General features: G+C 34.5%; 1 protein-coding gene across 4 annotated transcripts; it reads right to left on the reverse strand.

Moving 5' to 3' along the window:
• Positions 1-11,359: 11,359 nt before the first annotated feature.
• LOC103419485 (vesicle-associated protein 2-2-like) lies at positions 11,360-15,223 on the reverse strand. Of its 4 annotated transcripts, none has more exons than XM_070820878.1 (10): positions 14,943-15,223; positions 14,446-14,499; positions 14,093-14,163; positions 13,901-13,982; positions 13,385-13,500; positions 13,132-13,311; positions 12,680-12,838; positions 12,170-12,631; positions 11,889-11,966; positions 11,360-11,687 (listed from the first exon to the last, which is right to left on the reverse strand). In XM_070820878.1, exons 2-10 carry the CDS (start codon positions 14,492-14,494, stop codon positions 11,571-11,573), a joined length of 1,314 nt encoding a protein of 437 aa, XP_070676979.1. In that variant the 5' UTR covers positions 14,495-14,499; positions 14,943-15,223; the 3' UTR covers positions 11,360-11,570. The 4 variants fall into 4 exon arrangements, with proteins under 4 accessions (XP_070676979.1, XP_070676980.1, XP_008355801.3 ...); XM_070820879.1 differs by lacking the exon at positions 14,943-15,223 and adding an exon at positions 14,619-14,684; XM_008357579.4 differs by having other exon boundaries at positions 12,170-12,838.
• Positions 15,224-16,810: the final 1,587 nt, after the last annotated feature.

The raw sequence follows: 16,810 nt of genomic DNA on the forward strand, positions 1-16,810 counted from the left end.
TGGTTCATGCCACTTAGTATTACGAGCTAATAGTATTATTTTCCACTTGTAAGTGAGACGTCTTATATTTAGTTTTTACTAAAAGTGAATTTGAACCACATTATTGCTAGCCCATTATGAGGCTTAGCCCATTTCCTTACCCATTTTGTGTAGATAATATTATTTGTTAAAAAAAAAAAAAAACTACACGTAGTCGGTTTGAAGTCAGTACTTATAAAAGAAACACAACCATAAATGCATTTATTAAAGGGAAATGATAAACACACACCTTTTATAGCTTCCTACACACTCCTGACTAATCATGTCCGTTGTTTTCGTTTGATTTATTCAATCCGATGCCCTGGAACAAAGAGGGGTGTGTAAAAAGCTATAAAAGGTGTGTGAAAATCAGCTCCCTTATTAAAAACAATAAAAGAGAAATATCACTTGTTTAAAAAAATAAAATAATGATGAATATTTTTATTTAATTTGTTTTCGTTGAGAAGTAATAATTAATCAAAAAATAATATGAGAGACAACACAAAGCTAGAGTGTTCTAATCATAGTCTAAAATATTCATAATATCCCGATATTTCCATCGAAATTTCCGTGTTTTTGGACTACCAATATTTTTTTAGACTACCGATATTTCCGATATCATCGATATTTTAGACCTTGCTAAGTCACTCATGTATCTTACCATGCAATGTATAAAATGTAAAATATTGTACTAATTCATTATATATAAATGATTATGGTGTGTTTAAACTTCTTTAATTAATTACTACATGTTTTCTACACTCACAATGTTTGTTAGCTTACTGTATAATCAACTTAAATTAGTTATATCTATCATGCAATGCATTTCCTTCCAATTTTTTTGTGATAAACTAATAGATAATTAACTAAATAAACATCCTGCAAAGTTTCAATAAAAATTTCCAAGTTTTTCTTACAATTTCCGTGGTTTTTATTCAATTTTTATCGATATCGATAATATCCCGATATTTCCATCGAAATTTCCTTGTTTTTGGACTACCGATATTTCCGATATCATCGATCTTTTATTCCTTGGTTCTAATAAATTAACATTTAGTTGCACTACAAGTAATGTAAGCAAAGGTACTTATTTGTCACCAATTAAAGAACAGTTTGCATTGCTTACTTTTTTAGTCACCACAATATCAAAGTAGTGTGGTTTACTCCTTGGGCCACCAGTATCAGTGACAATTGCAGCGCAACTCTTGAACGTTCTAGTAACTCTAGTGATAATATTCTATATCAATCACCACGGGATGATTCAGTGGTTGGAGATAAATTTCAGACCTATATTTTACACGGCTCATTTTAGTTCGATTTCTAGCACTGGTGAATCGCACGATGGTGGCCAGGGGAGGCTGAAATGCTTTTGTGAGTCTTTTCGACCCCCAAAAAAGTGGACTGCTGTAGGAAAGCCACCAGCTCTCCTTTAAAAAAAAATTGATAATATTATCTATATTACTAATGATGTATTTGTTTTGTAGAATATCTTTGTTAATTTCGAATTCTAGTAATCAGAGCCGTCAACTTGCAGCGGTCCGTAGTATGCCGAAGCAATTGGTAGGCAGTTAAAATCCAACCACCAGCTTTGGCGAAGTGAGATGTTCCCAGTTTACTCCTTGGTAGGCACAACGAAACTAATTGTTGAACTTTGCAATGATCTAGTAATATTGTCTTCAGGTTCTAAAACCCAAGGCTGAGACATCTTTCTTTCTCGGGCGTAATTGCTTTGGCACAGAAGTTAGTAGAGCATTCAACACCACCACCACCTCCATTCTACTCACCCAACCGAGCTTAGTTGCAAGTTGACATGCCAGCATTCATACAAATGACGTATATTATCTAATTTTTGCTTTCTAAATTGAATTTTTTTTTCAGAACAAAGAAGAAAGAAAAATAGATTTTGTGAGTGGAATATTGGGCTTAATAGAACATGGGCTTGTGGGTATGTGACAATTGGGTGAAACGGTTTTTTTTTTTTTTTTAACAAACGATATTATTTACACTAAGAGATAAGGGGTAGGCTAAGCCTCACAATGAGCTAGCAATAATATGGTTCAAATTCACATTTGACGATAATCGAATCACTTATAAGTGAAGAGGAATACTACTAGACCATTTTTGAGCACCCTATTAATTTATGTTCTTTGCGTAGACGGAAAAAAGAAAATCATTTCGACATAAATAGTCTCGAAGAAACATGTTTTTATTCTTTTGTTTCATTATTATGTTGTTATTTTCAATTTTCAGTGAGTGATGAAGTAAGGCTTGGATGGAGGTGAGGAGTGGAGGAATTGTCGCCGGTGGGACTGAGCGTGTGGCGAGTGGTTTCCAGTCTATATGCGTTTAGTGAATTACTACCCTTTTTTTTATTTTTATAAAAGTTTAAAATTACTCAGAAAAATAAAGGCCTCTTTAAACTTTCCCCCTCTCAATCGTCATATCAATTTGAGCTCCCGACTCTATACATATATGATTGAACTCTTTATTTTATTTCACTATAACAATATTGACAAAAGAAAAAAAACAATTAAAATAGCACTAAAAGGTGGAATTTACGTTAATCATACAATAATATGGGTCGGTCAAAAGGTCGATGAAATGCCTCACCTTTAAAAACTAGAATTTTATTTATTTATTTGTGATGCTCTACCGTTGGGATGCAACGAGGGCAAAGTCTTGAATCTACCACTACTTAGTTGTTTCCCGATGAACTAACTTTCTAGTTTTGCTAAGTGACCCTCTACCACATTGATGGAGAAGAATGTTGTCCTTGCATCACAGCGTGGGTTCTAATCCCATCGACTCCCTAATCCAACAAATCTATCGTTTAATTAAAAAAAATATTATGTTGCTGTAGGGAAAAATTTAAAACAAAACTTAAGTCCGGGGCGAGAAGTTGTATAATCTGTCTTCTGTCCTATAAATACCCACATATAAGGCCAATTTAAATCATCTGCTCTCTATCTGCTGCACTCATCGCATTGAAAAAGTCCAATTTCAAGACCATGCCCCGATTTTCAAGAAAACCAAGGAAGATCATGGGGAAGACTTTCGCTTCACCTTTTCGTCATTTTTTTAATTGTTTTACTCATTCTTTCCGTCATTTTTTACCGTTTGGTTAATGGGAAAAAGGGTTTGGGTCATGGGAAATGAAAAGGAAACAAGTGATGTCATCGTCATCGGAACAAGTGATGTCATCATCCTCGTAATAGACCATGTAATAGTGGAGCCCATGGATGCAAAGTACTGGTTTCTACAAAACAGAAACAAGTTAAGTATCTAATGTGATTAGAGTGAGAATGTATACCTTTCCCTCTTCGAATTCCCGTTTAAAAAAAGCGAAGATTGGACCATCATGTTTGTGGCCCTTACATAATGACTTCCTGATAAATGCAACAATGATTAGTAAAAAAACAGCAAGAAACATGCATATTACCCATAACTTTCATATTACGCATAACCCAAAAAAATAGCAAGAAATAGGCATAACCCAAAAAACAGCAAGAATCCCTAAACTTTCCTTTTCATCCTTTTTGAAAGTTCTGGGATTCTTGCTTTTTTTTGGGTTATGCCTGCTTCTGGCTTTTTTTGGGTTACGCGTAATATGAAGGTTCTGAGTAATATGCCTTATTTCTTGCTGTTTTTTTACTAATCACTATTGCATTTATCAGGAAATCATTGGAAGTATGTAAGGGCCACAAACATGATGGTCCAGACTTCGCATTTTCTAGATGGGTCTGAAACAATCATGTTTATTGCCTTCGAAAAGAAGTCACCCTTAAGCAGTTGAAAGCAAGTCTACCTCTGATCATCCGAAAAGGGAAAGCTATGGCAGAGCTCCAGCTTGGTTCGCTGGACTTGCTCAAGTCCTACAAAGACAACGATAATGAGGAAGACTAATAGATTTTATCGAGCAAAGTCAAAAGTTTCTAAAAGTTTTGCCCAACATGATAACATAATCCACAATCTAGTCAAACTAATAAGTTTAGCCTATTGCATTCAGGAACTGAACTTCTCTCTAACCACATAACACCAGACTTAGGACCAACTTGTAATAGTCTAATAGATACAAATACAAATATAAAGACTATGTGTGTTATTAAGGAACCAATTTTGAAAAACATGAGCAAACCTCATTCCCGTGTAATTGACACTTAGTACTATAGTCTAGTGGTATTCGTCTTCACTTGTAAGTGAGAGGTCTTAGGTTCAATTCTTGCCAAAGGCGAATTTAAACCACATTATTGCTAGTCCATTATGAAGCTAAGCCCGTCCCCTCCCCGTTAATGTAGATAATATCATTTGTTCAAAAAAAAAAAAAACTAACTCAAAAACAGGTTTTGAATCACAAATTCAAATTTCTTGTTTGGTAGTCCATTTTGCAAAACCTGAACTCAAAATAACTCAAATTCAAAGCTTTATATGTTTAAATCATAATTCATGTATGTTTAAAGAAGAAATGAAAATTTTGTGACCAACTTAAAGGTAGGTCACAAATTCATGACTTTTATATTTTAAACTCATCAATTATGCCTTCTACCGACTAATCAATTGTTTTTTGTTTCCCAATTATGTTATAATTTCTACTAATTTGTTCGCGTGGCACATCTGTGAAGCACACGTGTTAAAGTTTCAAAAACTATAAAAACAAAAAAAAAAGTGAAAACTTTAAAAATAAAAAATTTAAACAGAAAAAAAAAAGTTAAAAAGAATAGTAAAAACATGAAAATGCAGCCACCAAACACTTAATCACTCACCCACTTGTACCTAAAACCTCCGGCCAAACACCCACTCCCTACACCCATTCCCACATCTCCGCCACCAACTCCTCCCCTTCTACACTCCGTCGACTTCTCCATCGTCTTCGCTAGAATCCAAGTCGACGTTGTTCACGGGTTTTTTCTTAATAAGAATTTCGAAAACTTTCTCGAATTGGCTTCAAATCATAACCAAAATCTTATTTAAACTCTCTAATATTACTCAATGATTGTTAAAGATATGTGAATAGCCTCAATTTGATTCTCCAACAAGATATCTAAAAAAAACATGCATCGAGTAAAATCTTCTAAGTTCATTGGGATCGACTTCTCTATCAAATAAGCACATATAATTAAAATTGAAATTAGATTTATAAAGTCCATAATAAGGTCTTCAATCCCCTACCATCATTTTTTCTCAAATACAAACTATGGTACATCTAGGCTGGTTCGGTTTAAATTGGTTCGGTTTTTTGTTAAAATCAAAATCGAACCGAAATTTTGATTTGGTTTTTTTTTTTTTTAATTTTGGTTTTTTTTTATTTCCAAAAAATGAAAAAAAAATTGAAATATGAAATTTTATCATCTCCAACACAATCATAACATAAGTCGAGAGACCCACCCATCGAGGACAACATTTCAATTAGACTCTTCTAATTGACAACATAAGCATTACTATCATAGGAACAACAAAAACCACTAAAAATAAATAACTAACAACCCCACAACACAAATCACAACAACAATTATATTCATTTAGCTGAAATTTAAATAACTAACAACCACAGAACACAAAAATCAAACAAAATCTGCAAACTAACTTACTCTTTTTCTTTGGGGTTTCACTCGGCAAGTGTGGGCAAAGTTTAGGGTTTGCAGGACCTGTGGGCTACTATTGATGCAGCAAAATACGAAGTGGGAGAAAAAAAGAAGAGGATGATTAGATAGCAAAACAGAATGAAGGTCCGGTTGGGGATAAAAAAAAAGGGAGAGAAGAATGAAGGTGCTGCTGGAGTCCACGAGAAAGAAATAAAAGAGAGCGACAAAAAAGAAAAGGAAAGAAAGAAGATGGAGAGATGGTAAGGTGCAGCTAGGGTGAAAGAAAAGAAGGGGGAGAAATAATAGGTTAGGGTTTAGAGTTTCTAAAGGTTTTTTTTTTAATATTTTGGGCTTAAAGTTTGGCAACACATTGGGTTTAGAAAATAATATCCAAAAAAGATAATTAAATAAAAAAATATTAATAATTAATTCGGTTCGGTTTCTAGACCATTGAAACCGAAATCGAACCAAAAGAATTCGGTTCGGTTCGTTTTTTTCAATTCAGTTCGATTTTTTCGGTCATAGTTTGGTGTTCTGTTCGATTTTTTTCGGTTTTCGATATTTTAAACCCATCCCTAGGTATGTCTGTGTCTTTGTAGTACGTTTGATTTTAAACGTACCAATATTATTTTGGTACATTTGGTTATAGACGGGGCCATTTTGATTTTCATAAGGAAACGCCCGATATTATTTCGCTAAAGATTGTTTGATCATTATTCTTGGGAACTTTAATGAAAAAACTGTTCACTTTAACGAAAAACCACATTTTTACAGTAAAAAGTCAATTTTGGTACTATTCACTTTACCCTTTATTTTGTCATTATCATTAAAACTCAAAGTTTTCAAGCCATTTTCATTAGTTTTCCTTTGTTTTTTTCCGATTTTAGTTTGCTGTATTCGTTAAAAGCAAGAAAACTACATCAGGACATTAGTTCGCTGACTTAACCCAATTTTTGGCATGGGTCCGTGTACAATTTTCATTTTTTCTTGCGTATGCATTTCTCATTTTTGTCAAAATTTAATTTGTATGATTATCCATAATATTAGTCATAATAAATCAGATTTAACCCCACGTAAAATGGGGATAAATGCAGCGCCGGAGCCATGAAAGACCACTGACTTCTTTTTTCCCGCACATAAATGTTTAGCGCTAAGCTTATGATTTTCAAGGGTTTTTTTAAGCTCAAGATACCGATCGACGTTTTTACGTTTCTTTCATAGAGTTTGATTTGAGGTTGATGGCTCCTTCCTATGGAGTTCAGACAATCCGTTGCTTGTGAGTTTTGAGGAAGACTTTGGTCTGGTGACTTGTGGAGGGAGAAAAAATGTCAGAGAGGCTTGGGGGTTTAAGTTTAAAAAAGAAAATGATGAGAACGACACCATACTAGACCTAAACGACATTGGTCATCACAAGACAAAGTAATTTTTGTAAAATCAAAAGAACATTTCATATTGACACATTCATCATACAACAAAGTAATTTTCGTCAGATCAAAAGAACATTTCATATTGAAACTTTTAGACTCATTCTAAGCTATAATTCTGGCTCAACCGTAGGTCAATTGAAAAAGGAAAAAAAAAAGGCACCATGAGAGTAAAATGGATATGTTAGGTGGTGAATCAAATTGCCTCTTTTATTTATTCATACTTGTCCACAGATATCATCTTTTTTATTCCACAAGTATAAACCTAAACAAATAGGTTCAGATACAAGTACATGCAAAAACTCCATCGTCGTAACAAATTCCCTTGTAGAGAAATTTTTAGTTGTGACGTGAATACGGATGGTTCACCACGTATTTTTATGCAAGTGGTGAAAAATTTTAATTTTTAAGTTATTAACCTTTTAACACATATAACCTACTATTTATATAAAAACACGTGATGTTCCACGTGATAATCACACTAAAAAATCTTTCCCCGTCGCATCCAGGAGGGCATATGTGGCGGCAATCCCAAAAGAAAGTGCACCTCACTTGCAGTTGATACGGCGAACTTGCAACTCCATTTTTGCCTCTTGCTGCTTCACTTTCTTTTGAAATGCCTGCCAATGTATAAATATTATAATTCTGAGTATTCATAGGGAAAATCTTGGGTCGGAACACTTTCGACCATCAGATATTAAAAAATCATATTAACTTGTTGCCAACTATCGACATGGTGTTCATCTATTCACTTCATTGATGCTTAAATTATATAGTTATCCATATCATGTCAACACACTTGTGGTTGAAAATGTGTGTGAAAATCAACTAACAATGTGACATCAATAGCTAGCTTGTGAAGCGGGTAGGGATTGCCGACATATAACTATACAAGTAAATATGTTAACGTAATGCAATGTGAGAAAGACTTAAAAGAGATAAAAACTAGAAGAGTCATCAAGAAAGTTAACTTGAGTGTCGATTTCTTCATTATTATTTTTTTCTGAGCGTCGAAATATGTGATTAAGTAATGAAACTTCGAGTGCAAGATGAAAATTGTGGAGATTGATGTATCATTATTTATAGTAGGATTATCATTATTTTCTTATTAACAAATATAGCAACGAGTCTAATGATTGGAAAAAATTTCATCTAGATGTAGTACAGTGTAAACTATATACAATTATTATAATATGGTATATGTATGATCGCATAATTTCAAAAATCAAATGTCATAATCATGAACCATTTTTGTTTTAACCACAATGCACATGAACTAATTTGGTAGGCTAAAATGACTATGTGTGTCTTTTCGGCTTCTAAAATGGTGGACTGCTGGGACTTCACAATCAAATGGTCCGCTTTTTAAAGAAAAATAAAATGCACATTAACTAATTTGGTAGCATAATTTTTTCCTTTCTAAATTGATTTTTATTTCCCTTTTGTTCGGGTTATAGGATCAGTGCATATAGTCCAATTCATGTTTATTACCATTTTCGCCATCAAATTTTATATGGTTACGCAATCGTCGTATACTATTTCTTTTTTTTTTGTTTTGCACTCAAATTGAACTTATTTGCCATTAACTACGTTATTTCTCTCCGCTTAGAAGTGAGAGAAGTTAAGTTTGACTTTCATGGATAGCGAGCTCGATACGTAATTATTATTGTTGATTCATTATGTGACATAGTCCAATCTCTAACTATTGCATAAAAGAACTATTGCTTAAATATGTTAAAAGTAACAATGAATATAATTGAAATTCTTAAAGAAACTTGACTGTGCGAGTTCAGTTGGAATAGTTACGTTCATTTTTGTTTCAAGAAAAGGCGGCCTTCATAGAAGAGATCGTTTTGAGTCGGAATTGTTGTTTAATATTGTAGCCTGTGATTTAAACATTTTTTTCCGAATTTAATGATATTTTATTTCATCTTTATTCCACAAAAAATTCGAAAGACATCGATTTGTTCAGGTACAAGTACAAGCGCAATGTCCATGATCACAAATTTCAGCGTCGCATCCTGGAGGGCATATCTTGCTGCAGTCCCACCAAAAAACGCAGCCACCACCCTCCATCGGCACTAGCCGTGGCTTCTTTTGACCTTCCAACACTCTGAAAGATGGCAAACCTGCAACCTCCTTTGGGTTTCTTGCTGCTTCAATTTCGTTTGAAAAACCTGTCCAACCAATAAAAATTTCAATAACAAGAATAACAAACCCTTATCCCGCTAAACGGTGTTGGCTGAGAATCTAAAACACCACTGCGTTCAGTTTTGCGCCAAATCTTCTGTTAACTCTAAATACTCAATATTGTTTCTTAAAATCTCTTTCCAAGTCTTCTTATGTCTCCCTAGATCTTCATCGTTAATATTATTTAGATTGTTACTAAACTTTCTTACCGCATACCTATACATCCGAGAGGTCGCATAAAATTTGTGTTAGGTTGTCTGACTACGCGGCATGCCCAACTACACAAAATCAAATGTCGTATCTACTTGTGGTCCAACTAGACCACATAGTGGTTGATATCATGTCGACATGCTTGTCACTAAAAATTTATGTTGGAATCAAGTAGCAATGTGACAATATCTTATCAACTAATGTAACACAATGTGAGAGATACTTACAAGAGATAACGACTAGAAAGGCGACCAAGAAAGCCAATGTGGGTGTGGATTTCTCCATGTTTCTCTCCTCGTAATCTAAATATTACAATCGGTAATGCAGTTTGTTGTGCAAAATGAAAATGATGTACAATATTTATAGTGAAAGGGTCATCATTATCTTATCACAAGATATGTCAATAACTGAAAAAAAATATTCTGGATATGGTAAATAATGAACTTTTACATCTGTCATAATATTTTAAATTATGCGATCGCATAATTTGACAATACTAATTAAAACGTACATGATTTTTTTTTCTTTTTGTTGCCAAATTGTAGATGAACTAATTTGGTAACACAATTGAAAGTAAATCTAAATCCACGAATTCATATACTGATAAATTGGTCATCCGTTGGTTTTTCTCTTGGTTTCATGAATTTACAGAGATTTTGAATCTTTTAGTTTATTGTGAGATTTAATTCCATATTTTCTCATAAATTGATAGTATATCCACAAATTCATATATTGATGAATTTTCTCATAAATTCTAGAACTTAACTTTGAACTCTTAGAGCAAAGATAAATGTCACATATTAATTTGATTGATGAGGTGGCAACGTTAGATTTTCTTTTTCTCCAACCCATATTTTTTGTTATAAATGATATTTGTATGACTCATTTTTAAAACAAAATCAATTAAATAATTTTTTAAGATTTATAATTGATTCATATCAATTGGATCTTCTTCCTACCTTCAAATTTGATTGCATGACATTCCACTTATATGGCATAAAAAAAGGGCACATAATAAAAAGCATTTATTAATCATTAAAAATAGATTTGAAGTTGTTGTCAAAATATGAAATAAATAATCCAATAAATAATAGTTTAAATTTGACATATCAGGTGGAGAACAAAATTTAAAAAGATCAAAGTGCACATAAGCCTTCAAATTTAAATTTTACGTTTAAAATTTGACACATCTCATTTGGATATAGTCTCAGATAATATATTACTATTAGGGATAAATTTGGAATAAAAAATGGCACAAAGCATACCAAAAATATTACACTACATAATAACCTTACAAGCTTTTGACAAGTAAGAAAAAAAAAACTAACGAAAAGTCCAAAAAAACTTTAGTTTCAATGAAAAATGACAAATAAATGGTAATGAATAGTATCAGGGAAAGGTAAAAATGTGATTTTTCGTTAAAAGTAAACAGTACCATGAATGTTTGATTTAAATTCCCAAAAATACCCTTGCAAGCTAAATAATTTCATGCAAGTATGCACTCTTATTGGACACACTATTACCATTACACAATAGGATTTTTGTGTTTATTGCTTTAACACACACGGATATTATAGTGAAATTAATACCTAACAAGCCTTTTAAATCCATAGATAAAAAATCTTGATGGGACAAGTCTCGTGAAGGTCTTCAAGGATGTTACCAAAAAGCAACCTAGAAAGCTAAAAATGTCAAAAACTAAAGAGGTAGGCGAGGATCAAGCACCTGCCCCACCTTCTTCAAAACCCATCCCACCATATTTGACGAAATGACTACTCATGCAATGCAAAATTAAGTTGAAGGATGAGGAAAACTAATATGAGAGTTCATGAACATAAACTAAACATGAGATAAAGTTCAAGAATCTTTGCTCCCACGCACCCTCATCTATTTTACTTTTTAATTAAATTCTTTAAGGGTAAAGGTGGAGGATTAGAATTTATAATTTTAAAGCATTAACTATTAGAGTAGCATATATGGTTCCTTCGAAACACCATGCCTTGAAAACAACTACATACCTTATTGGAAACAAAAAAATGTGTATATCTAATGTCACTAGTGTGATTAAATTTGGCTTGACTGTCCCCTGTAAACTTCATCTGTACACATCTAACTGCCACCGATGGTTCTAGCTTCATGCACATGTTCTTCAAGGGTGTATACAGTATCCGATAGCAACGCTCATGATCGCCACCATACAAACAAAGAGGAGAGGAAATCCGACTTGGACTACTTTCACATCCACACCTCTTATACCCAGTTGTGCCTGCAATCATGAGCAAGTCTTAATAACTGCAAACACGAGTGTGCGGCGTTAAAGAAATTAGCACAGTAGGATGAACATTACGACAAACCCAAAATAAAACTTCAAAATCAAGTCAAAACATTTAAGCTCATATCATTGTTCATCGCTAGACAAACAACAACAGTTGCGAGAATAGAAAACGGAAGGGGTGCAAGAGATCACCACTTGCTCCTGTATATTTCTCGTCTCTTGAATGGTTGAACTCCTCTCCTCTGTCAGCTTTGAAATAGTAACTTCAGCCTGAAAAACGACGATTAACTCAAAGTTATAAAGAACGGAAAGCTGGTTAATATTGCATTTTGAGAACTGTTCGGGTAGTGTATAACCAATAAATAAACTCTTCGCATAATGTAGAGGAACACTGCTAGAGGTCAGTTTCTACAGGCAACGTAACCGCAATAATATCATATGTTTCGAAACAAAATTCTGCTAAGGACCAAAACCTGGCTCAGCTTTAATTCAAGTGCATTTAGCTTTGATTTCATCTCTTGGATATCCTTCGCCAACTTCAAATCTTCCACAATCTTTGTTGCATTCAACTCCACATCTTTTTCTAGTTTCAACTCCGTAGCATTTGGCGGTTTCAACTCCACATCCTTTGCTGATTTTAATTCCACGTCATTTACTGGTTTCAACTCCGCCTCTTTTTTTGGTTTCAATTCAACCTCTTTTTCGGGTTTCAACTCCACCTCTTTTTCTGGTTTCAACTCCACATCCTTTGCTGATTTTAGTTCCACATCTTTTACTGGTTTCAACTCCACATCCTTTGCTGATTTTAGTTCCACATCTTTTACTGGTTTCAACTCCGCCTCTTTTTCTGGTTCCAATGCCTCATATTTTGCTGGCTTCAACTCCGCCTCTTTTTCTGGTTCCAATGCCTCATATTTTGCTGGCTTCAACTCCGCCTCTTTTTCTGGTTCCACTGCCTCATATTTTGCTGGCTTCAACTCCACGTCTTTTTCTGGTTTCAACTCAAAATCTTTTTCTGGTTTCACTTCAAAGTCTTTTTCTGGTTTCAACTCTACATCCTTTGATGGTTTTGGCTTCTCATTAGTACCCGTTGATGGCTTTGGCATCTCATTAGTAGCTGCGAACTTCACATCCTTAGCAACCTGGTCCAAAATAAGAATCACAAAATGAGATTCCGGAAGTGAATTTTGCATGATGTACTTGAACCACATAACAGTATACCAAGAAATTATTTGGATTTCCTGAAACTTTTCTACTACGCTGAGTTGTCAGTCATCATTACTTAAATATGTTGTTTAATCGATAATGCAAGGCACTTGGAGAAAGTGAGCATGAATCAATACATATAGAAAGCAAGCGCATGGGAAGGAAGGAAAGGGAGGGGGAGATAGAGGAAGAGAATCAAACATTGCCAAATAAGAATAGATTCTCTAACCTTGTTCAGCGAAGGGAGGATTTCAACTCCACCGAATTGATCTTTTAAAACTGAATGTTCATAGCCAAGCCCCTGCTTCAAGTCTACCTTCATTGGTGACAGCATTGGGGAATTGGGTGGACTAATGAGGGTTACTCTTAGCTTTTTCTCTTCAATGTACTTGCCACCGTCTTTAGAAAACTGTGAATGTAATATGTAAACAATGAGAAATCAATACAAAATCTCCAGACCAAAATTAACTACCAAGACTTACCATGCTAGCTGTAATATCCTCATCAGTTGTCCTAGAAGAAACAATCGTGCTCTGGATTAAAAACTTGTCTTTGCATTCCATATCTACCATACCGGTTCGTGGTGCTTGCATTGTAACTATGTTGACAAAATTTACATGGTTATAACAAGACCCAGTAAAGAAGAAAACAATCAGAAAGTTAAATGCAATCTAAACCAAAGAAACGGTCTCGTTACATTGTGATTGAATCACGTGCCAAAAAAAATGATGCCTAAACCATGTAAAAGCAACTGGAAAACCTTATAGTAGCTAAGCTATTCCATCCACGAGGAGACATCATATATTAAAAATGTCAATGTGAAATACAGAATATAATGATCTGGTTTTCTCCTGTCATCTTAAACCGAAAATTCAGAAGTGGAACTTAAGCGTCAAACTTCATGCTTCTCTACATACCGATGAAGTAATGCTTACATGAACAATCAAACGTTAACACATACTCCAAACGTACCAAACGAGATACATGAAAAAGCATACCCGAAAACTCAGAAGTTGATTTTGGTAAGACAACACCAACATTTGGGACCACACAGTATTTCTTAGGGGACGTAGTCTTAACCTGCAAATGTCATCACCAAATTACAATCCAACTAAAATTTGATCAGACTCAGCGAAATGCACACAAGCAGTTTTCACTAATTTGAAAAACAAACAAAATGCAATATGCACCTTAAAAGCAACATAGCTGTTGGTCAGGTTGGTAAGCCGAATCGAGCATGAGCTCTGCTTCTTCAATTCAACTACGAAAACAATTTCGCAATCAGTTTACAATTCAAAAGCAATCAGCAAACAAAGCCTAACCTATCTAATACGAATTTGAATCAGTCTGTTCAGTATTCATAGTTTCAAAATCGATGTTCTTTTCGATACAAAAAAGGACTAGAAAAAAATCCAACAGCATGAAATCAGCTGAACCAGCAACACCAAAACGTAACAAATTTTCAAACAGCGATTATTGTAGCAGTGATCGAATAAACACTAAATCACAAAGAAAATGATCAGTCTGCCATTGACGAACTTACACAAGAACTTCAATTCCTTTGGTTGAATCTCCAACAGCTGCGTATTCATTGTTACTGCATAGAAATGAAACAATGTAAAGATTTAGAAATTAGAAAAATTCCTTCACAATCCACATAATATATGTATATACACACGTATGATGTATCTGTATGCGTATATGTTAGTGACTGACCGGCTGTTTGGTTGCTGAGAAAATCTCAGAAACAAAAACTTTACTAATCGATTACGAATATGATTGAAATTATCGAATCGTCGGGACCCAGTAGAATAATTTTTATAGAAAAGTTGCGAAAAAGTTTTCGAGCACTAGATCCCAAAACAAAAAAAAAGAAGAGAATCGTGATAAAATCTGTCGGGAAAATCAAATTCAATCAACTTCCATTTTCCCGCACTCTGCTTTTTTCTCAGCAACCAAACAGGACACAGACCGGATAAAAATCAAAATACAAAATCAATAACGCCGGTTAGAGAGAGAGTTGACTCGCTTCTCACTCACAAGAATAGTCAAAACGCGTTCAGTGGAGATGGACTTCGGGAAACGACGACGTTTCGATCGGAGAGAGAGGGGAGACGGAGGTTGAGGAAGCGTTTACCGATGGAGAATCGGGGAGAAGCTGGGAAAGGCCGCGTTTGGATGAATAATATAATATAATCGACAGAATAAGGATGGAAAGGTGATTTGATGGAATCGAAATCCAAGTAGGTGGTCAAGCAGTGGATTCTAGAGAGAGAAAGAGATAGAGGAGAGAGGGAGGAGTGAGAAGGACGTGTTTGCGTGTTTGGTGGCCAGCGGGAGCTTAATAATATGTTGACGGTGAGAAGAAAGTGATAGGCAATAACACGAAGGAGTATGGCTGCTGGTATAGAGATTTTTCAGTATAATCGACACACGAGATGGTACATTATGTGTCACTATACAAATGACATGATATGTATGTTAAAAAATTAATAACTTAAAAAATAAAAATTTTCACCGCTTATGTAAAAACACGTGATGTACCAATGTTCCGTCACAATCAAAAGTATCTCATGTTGGTGCTGGTGAGCGTCAGTTGTACCCGCCGTTTGGACGGTGGGCTACTCCGCCCTGCTTGCTCCACTGGGTCGGGTTATACCGAATCCTGTTTTTTGATATTTACTCCATTGGGTCGGGTTGAAATGAGGTGGGAGCCCAAACAAACAAGCAACTTAAAAAATAAAAATTTTCACCGTTTACATAAAAACACGTGATGTACCAATGTTCCGTCACAATCAAAAGTATCTCCTGTTGGTGCTGGTGAGCGTTAGTTGTACCCGCCGTTTGGACAGTGGGCTACTCCGCCCTGCTTGCTCCACTGGGTCGGGTTATACTGAATCCTGTTTTTTGATATTTACTCCATTGGGTCGGGTTGAAATGAGGCGGGAGCCCAAACAAACAAGCAGGCCCAAGGAAAACTATCAAGGCCGATACTGAAATGTACAACCTGGCAAGTCGCTCTTCGCTATTGGCATGTCCAAACTCTAAAAAGTCTATTTTTTGGATGCATTTTTAACTCACCGTCTTCAAGTGACGGTGATACTTATTATCATTTTATAAGTTTAAATTTAAGATTTTTATTTATTCGTTAGATAGTTCTCAAAATTTAAATACATTCAAATATAATAAATAGAGTGGTGATCATTACCATTACTTGAGGGTGCTGAGCAAAAATATTTCATTCTCACTTGCTTTCTCATTTTAACCAACTCACTTCTCTTAGTACTACATGTACTTTACTAACACTTAAATCTAAAAATTTAGTTACTTTTTGGTTGACAAATTAACATTTTAGTATAATTCAATTAAAAATAATTAAAATTTTAATTTTGAGTGCTAGCGGAATACATGTGACATGAGAAATAGTGAGAAAGTTGAACTAAAAAGATAAATGATAAGGTTACTCGCCCTCTCTTTCAAATTTTATGCATCGTTGAGTCGAATTAAACCAAATAAATACTAATGAATTAAATGGAAGACCACCATTAATTGAGGTTTCGTATAAAATCAGCAAAGAAAGTTGGGATTCGAGAAGGTCATAGCATCAAAGGTCAAAATTACCATACGCCCGAAGAGACTCGGCATCTTTTTTTTTTTTTTATTATTTATTTATTTTTTTTAAGTACATCGATATTTTACATTAGGAAAAGGGAAAGTTCAGGAAAACTATATAATGGGCAACCTAATTTGGTATCGAATTCGCCATCAACGAGATTCGAACCTAAAACATCACACTTCCAAGTAAAAAATAACACAACCAGACTATAGTACTGAGCGACAACATCTCTTACTTAAGATGGTTTGCTTTTTCCTAATAATTTGGTCATGCAAAGAGAAGACCAAGAAGA

The sequence above is a fragment of the Malus domestica genome, chromosome 04 (assembly GCF_042453785.1).
Source record: "Malus domestica chromosome 04, GDT2T_hap1".
In the NCBI taxonomy this organism is placed as follows: domain Eukaryota; kingdom Viridiplantae; phylum Streptophyta; class Magnoliopsida; order Rosales; family Rosaceae; genus Malus; species Malus domestica.

Bases quoted from the DNA above. Each gene is read 5' to 3' on its own strand.
- LOC103419485 (XM_008357579.4), bottom strand. From the start codon at position 14,494: ATGAATACGCAGCTGTTGGAGATTCAACCAAAGGAATTGAAGTTCTTG. The intron at 13,501-13,900 runs GTATGCTTTTTC...TTGTCAACATAG, and splicing joins ATCAACTTCTGAGTTTTCGG to TTACAATGCAAGCACCACGA. The intron at 13,312-13,384 runs GTAAGTCTTGGT...TTACATTCACAG, and splicing joins AGGATATTACAGCTAGCATG to TTTTCTAAAGACGGTGGCAA.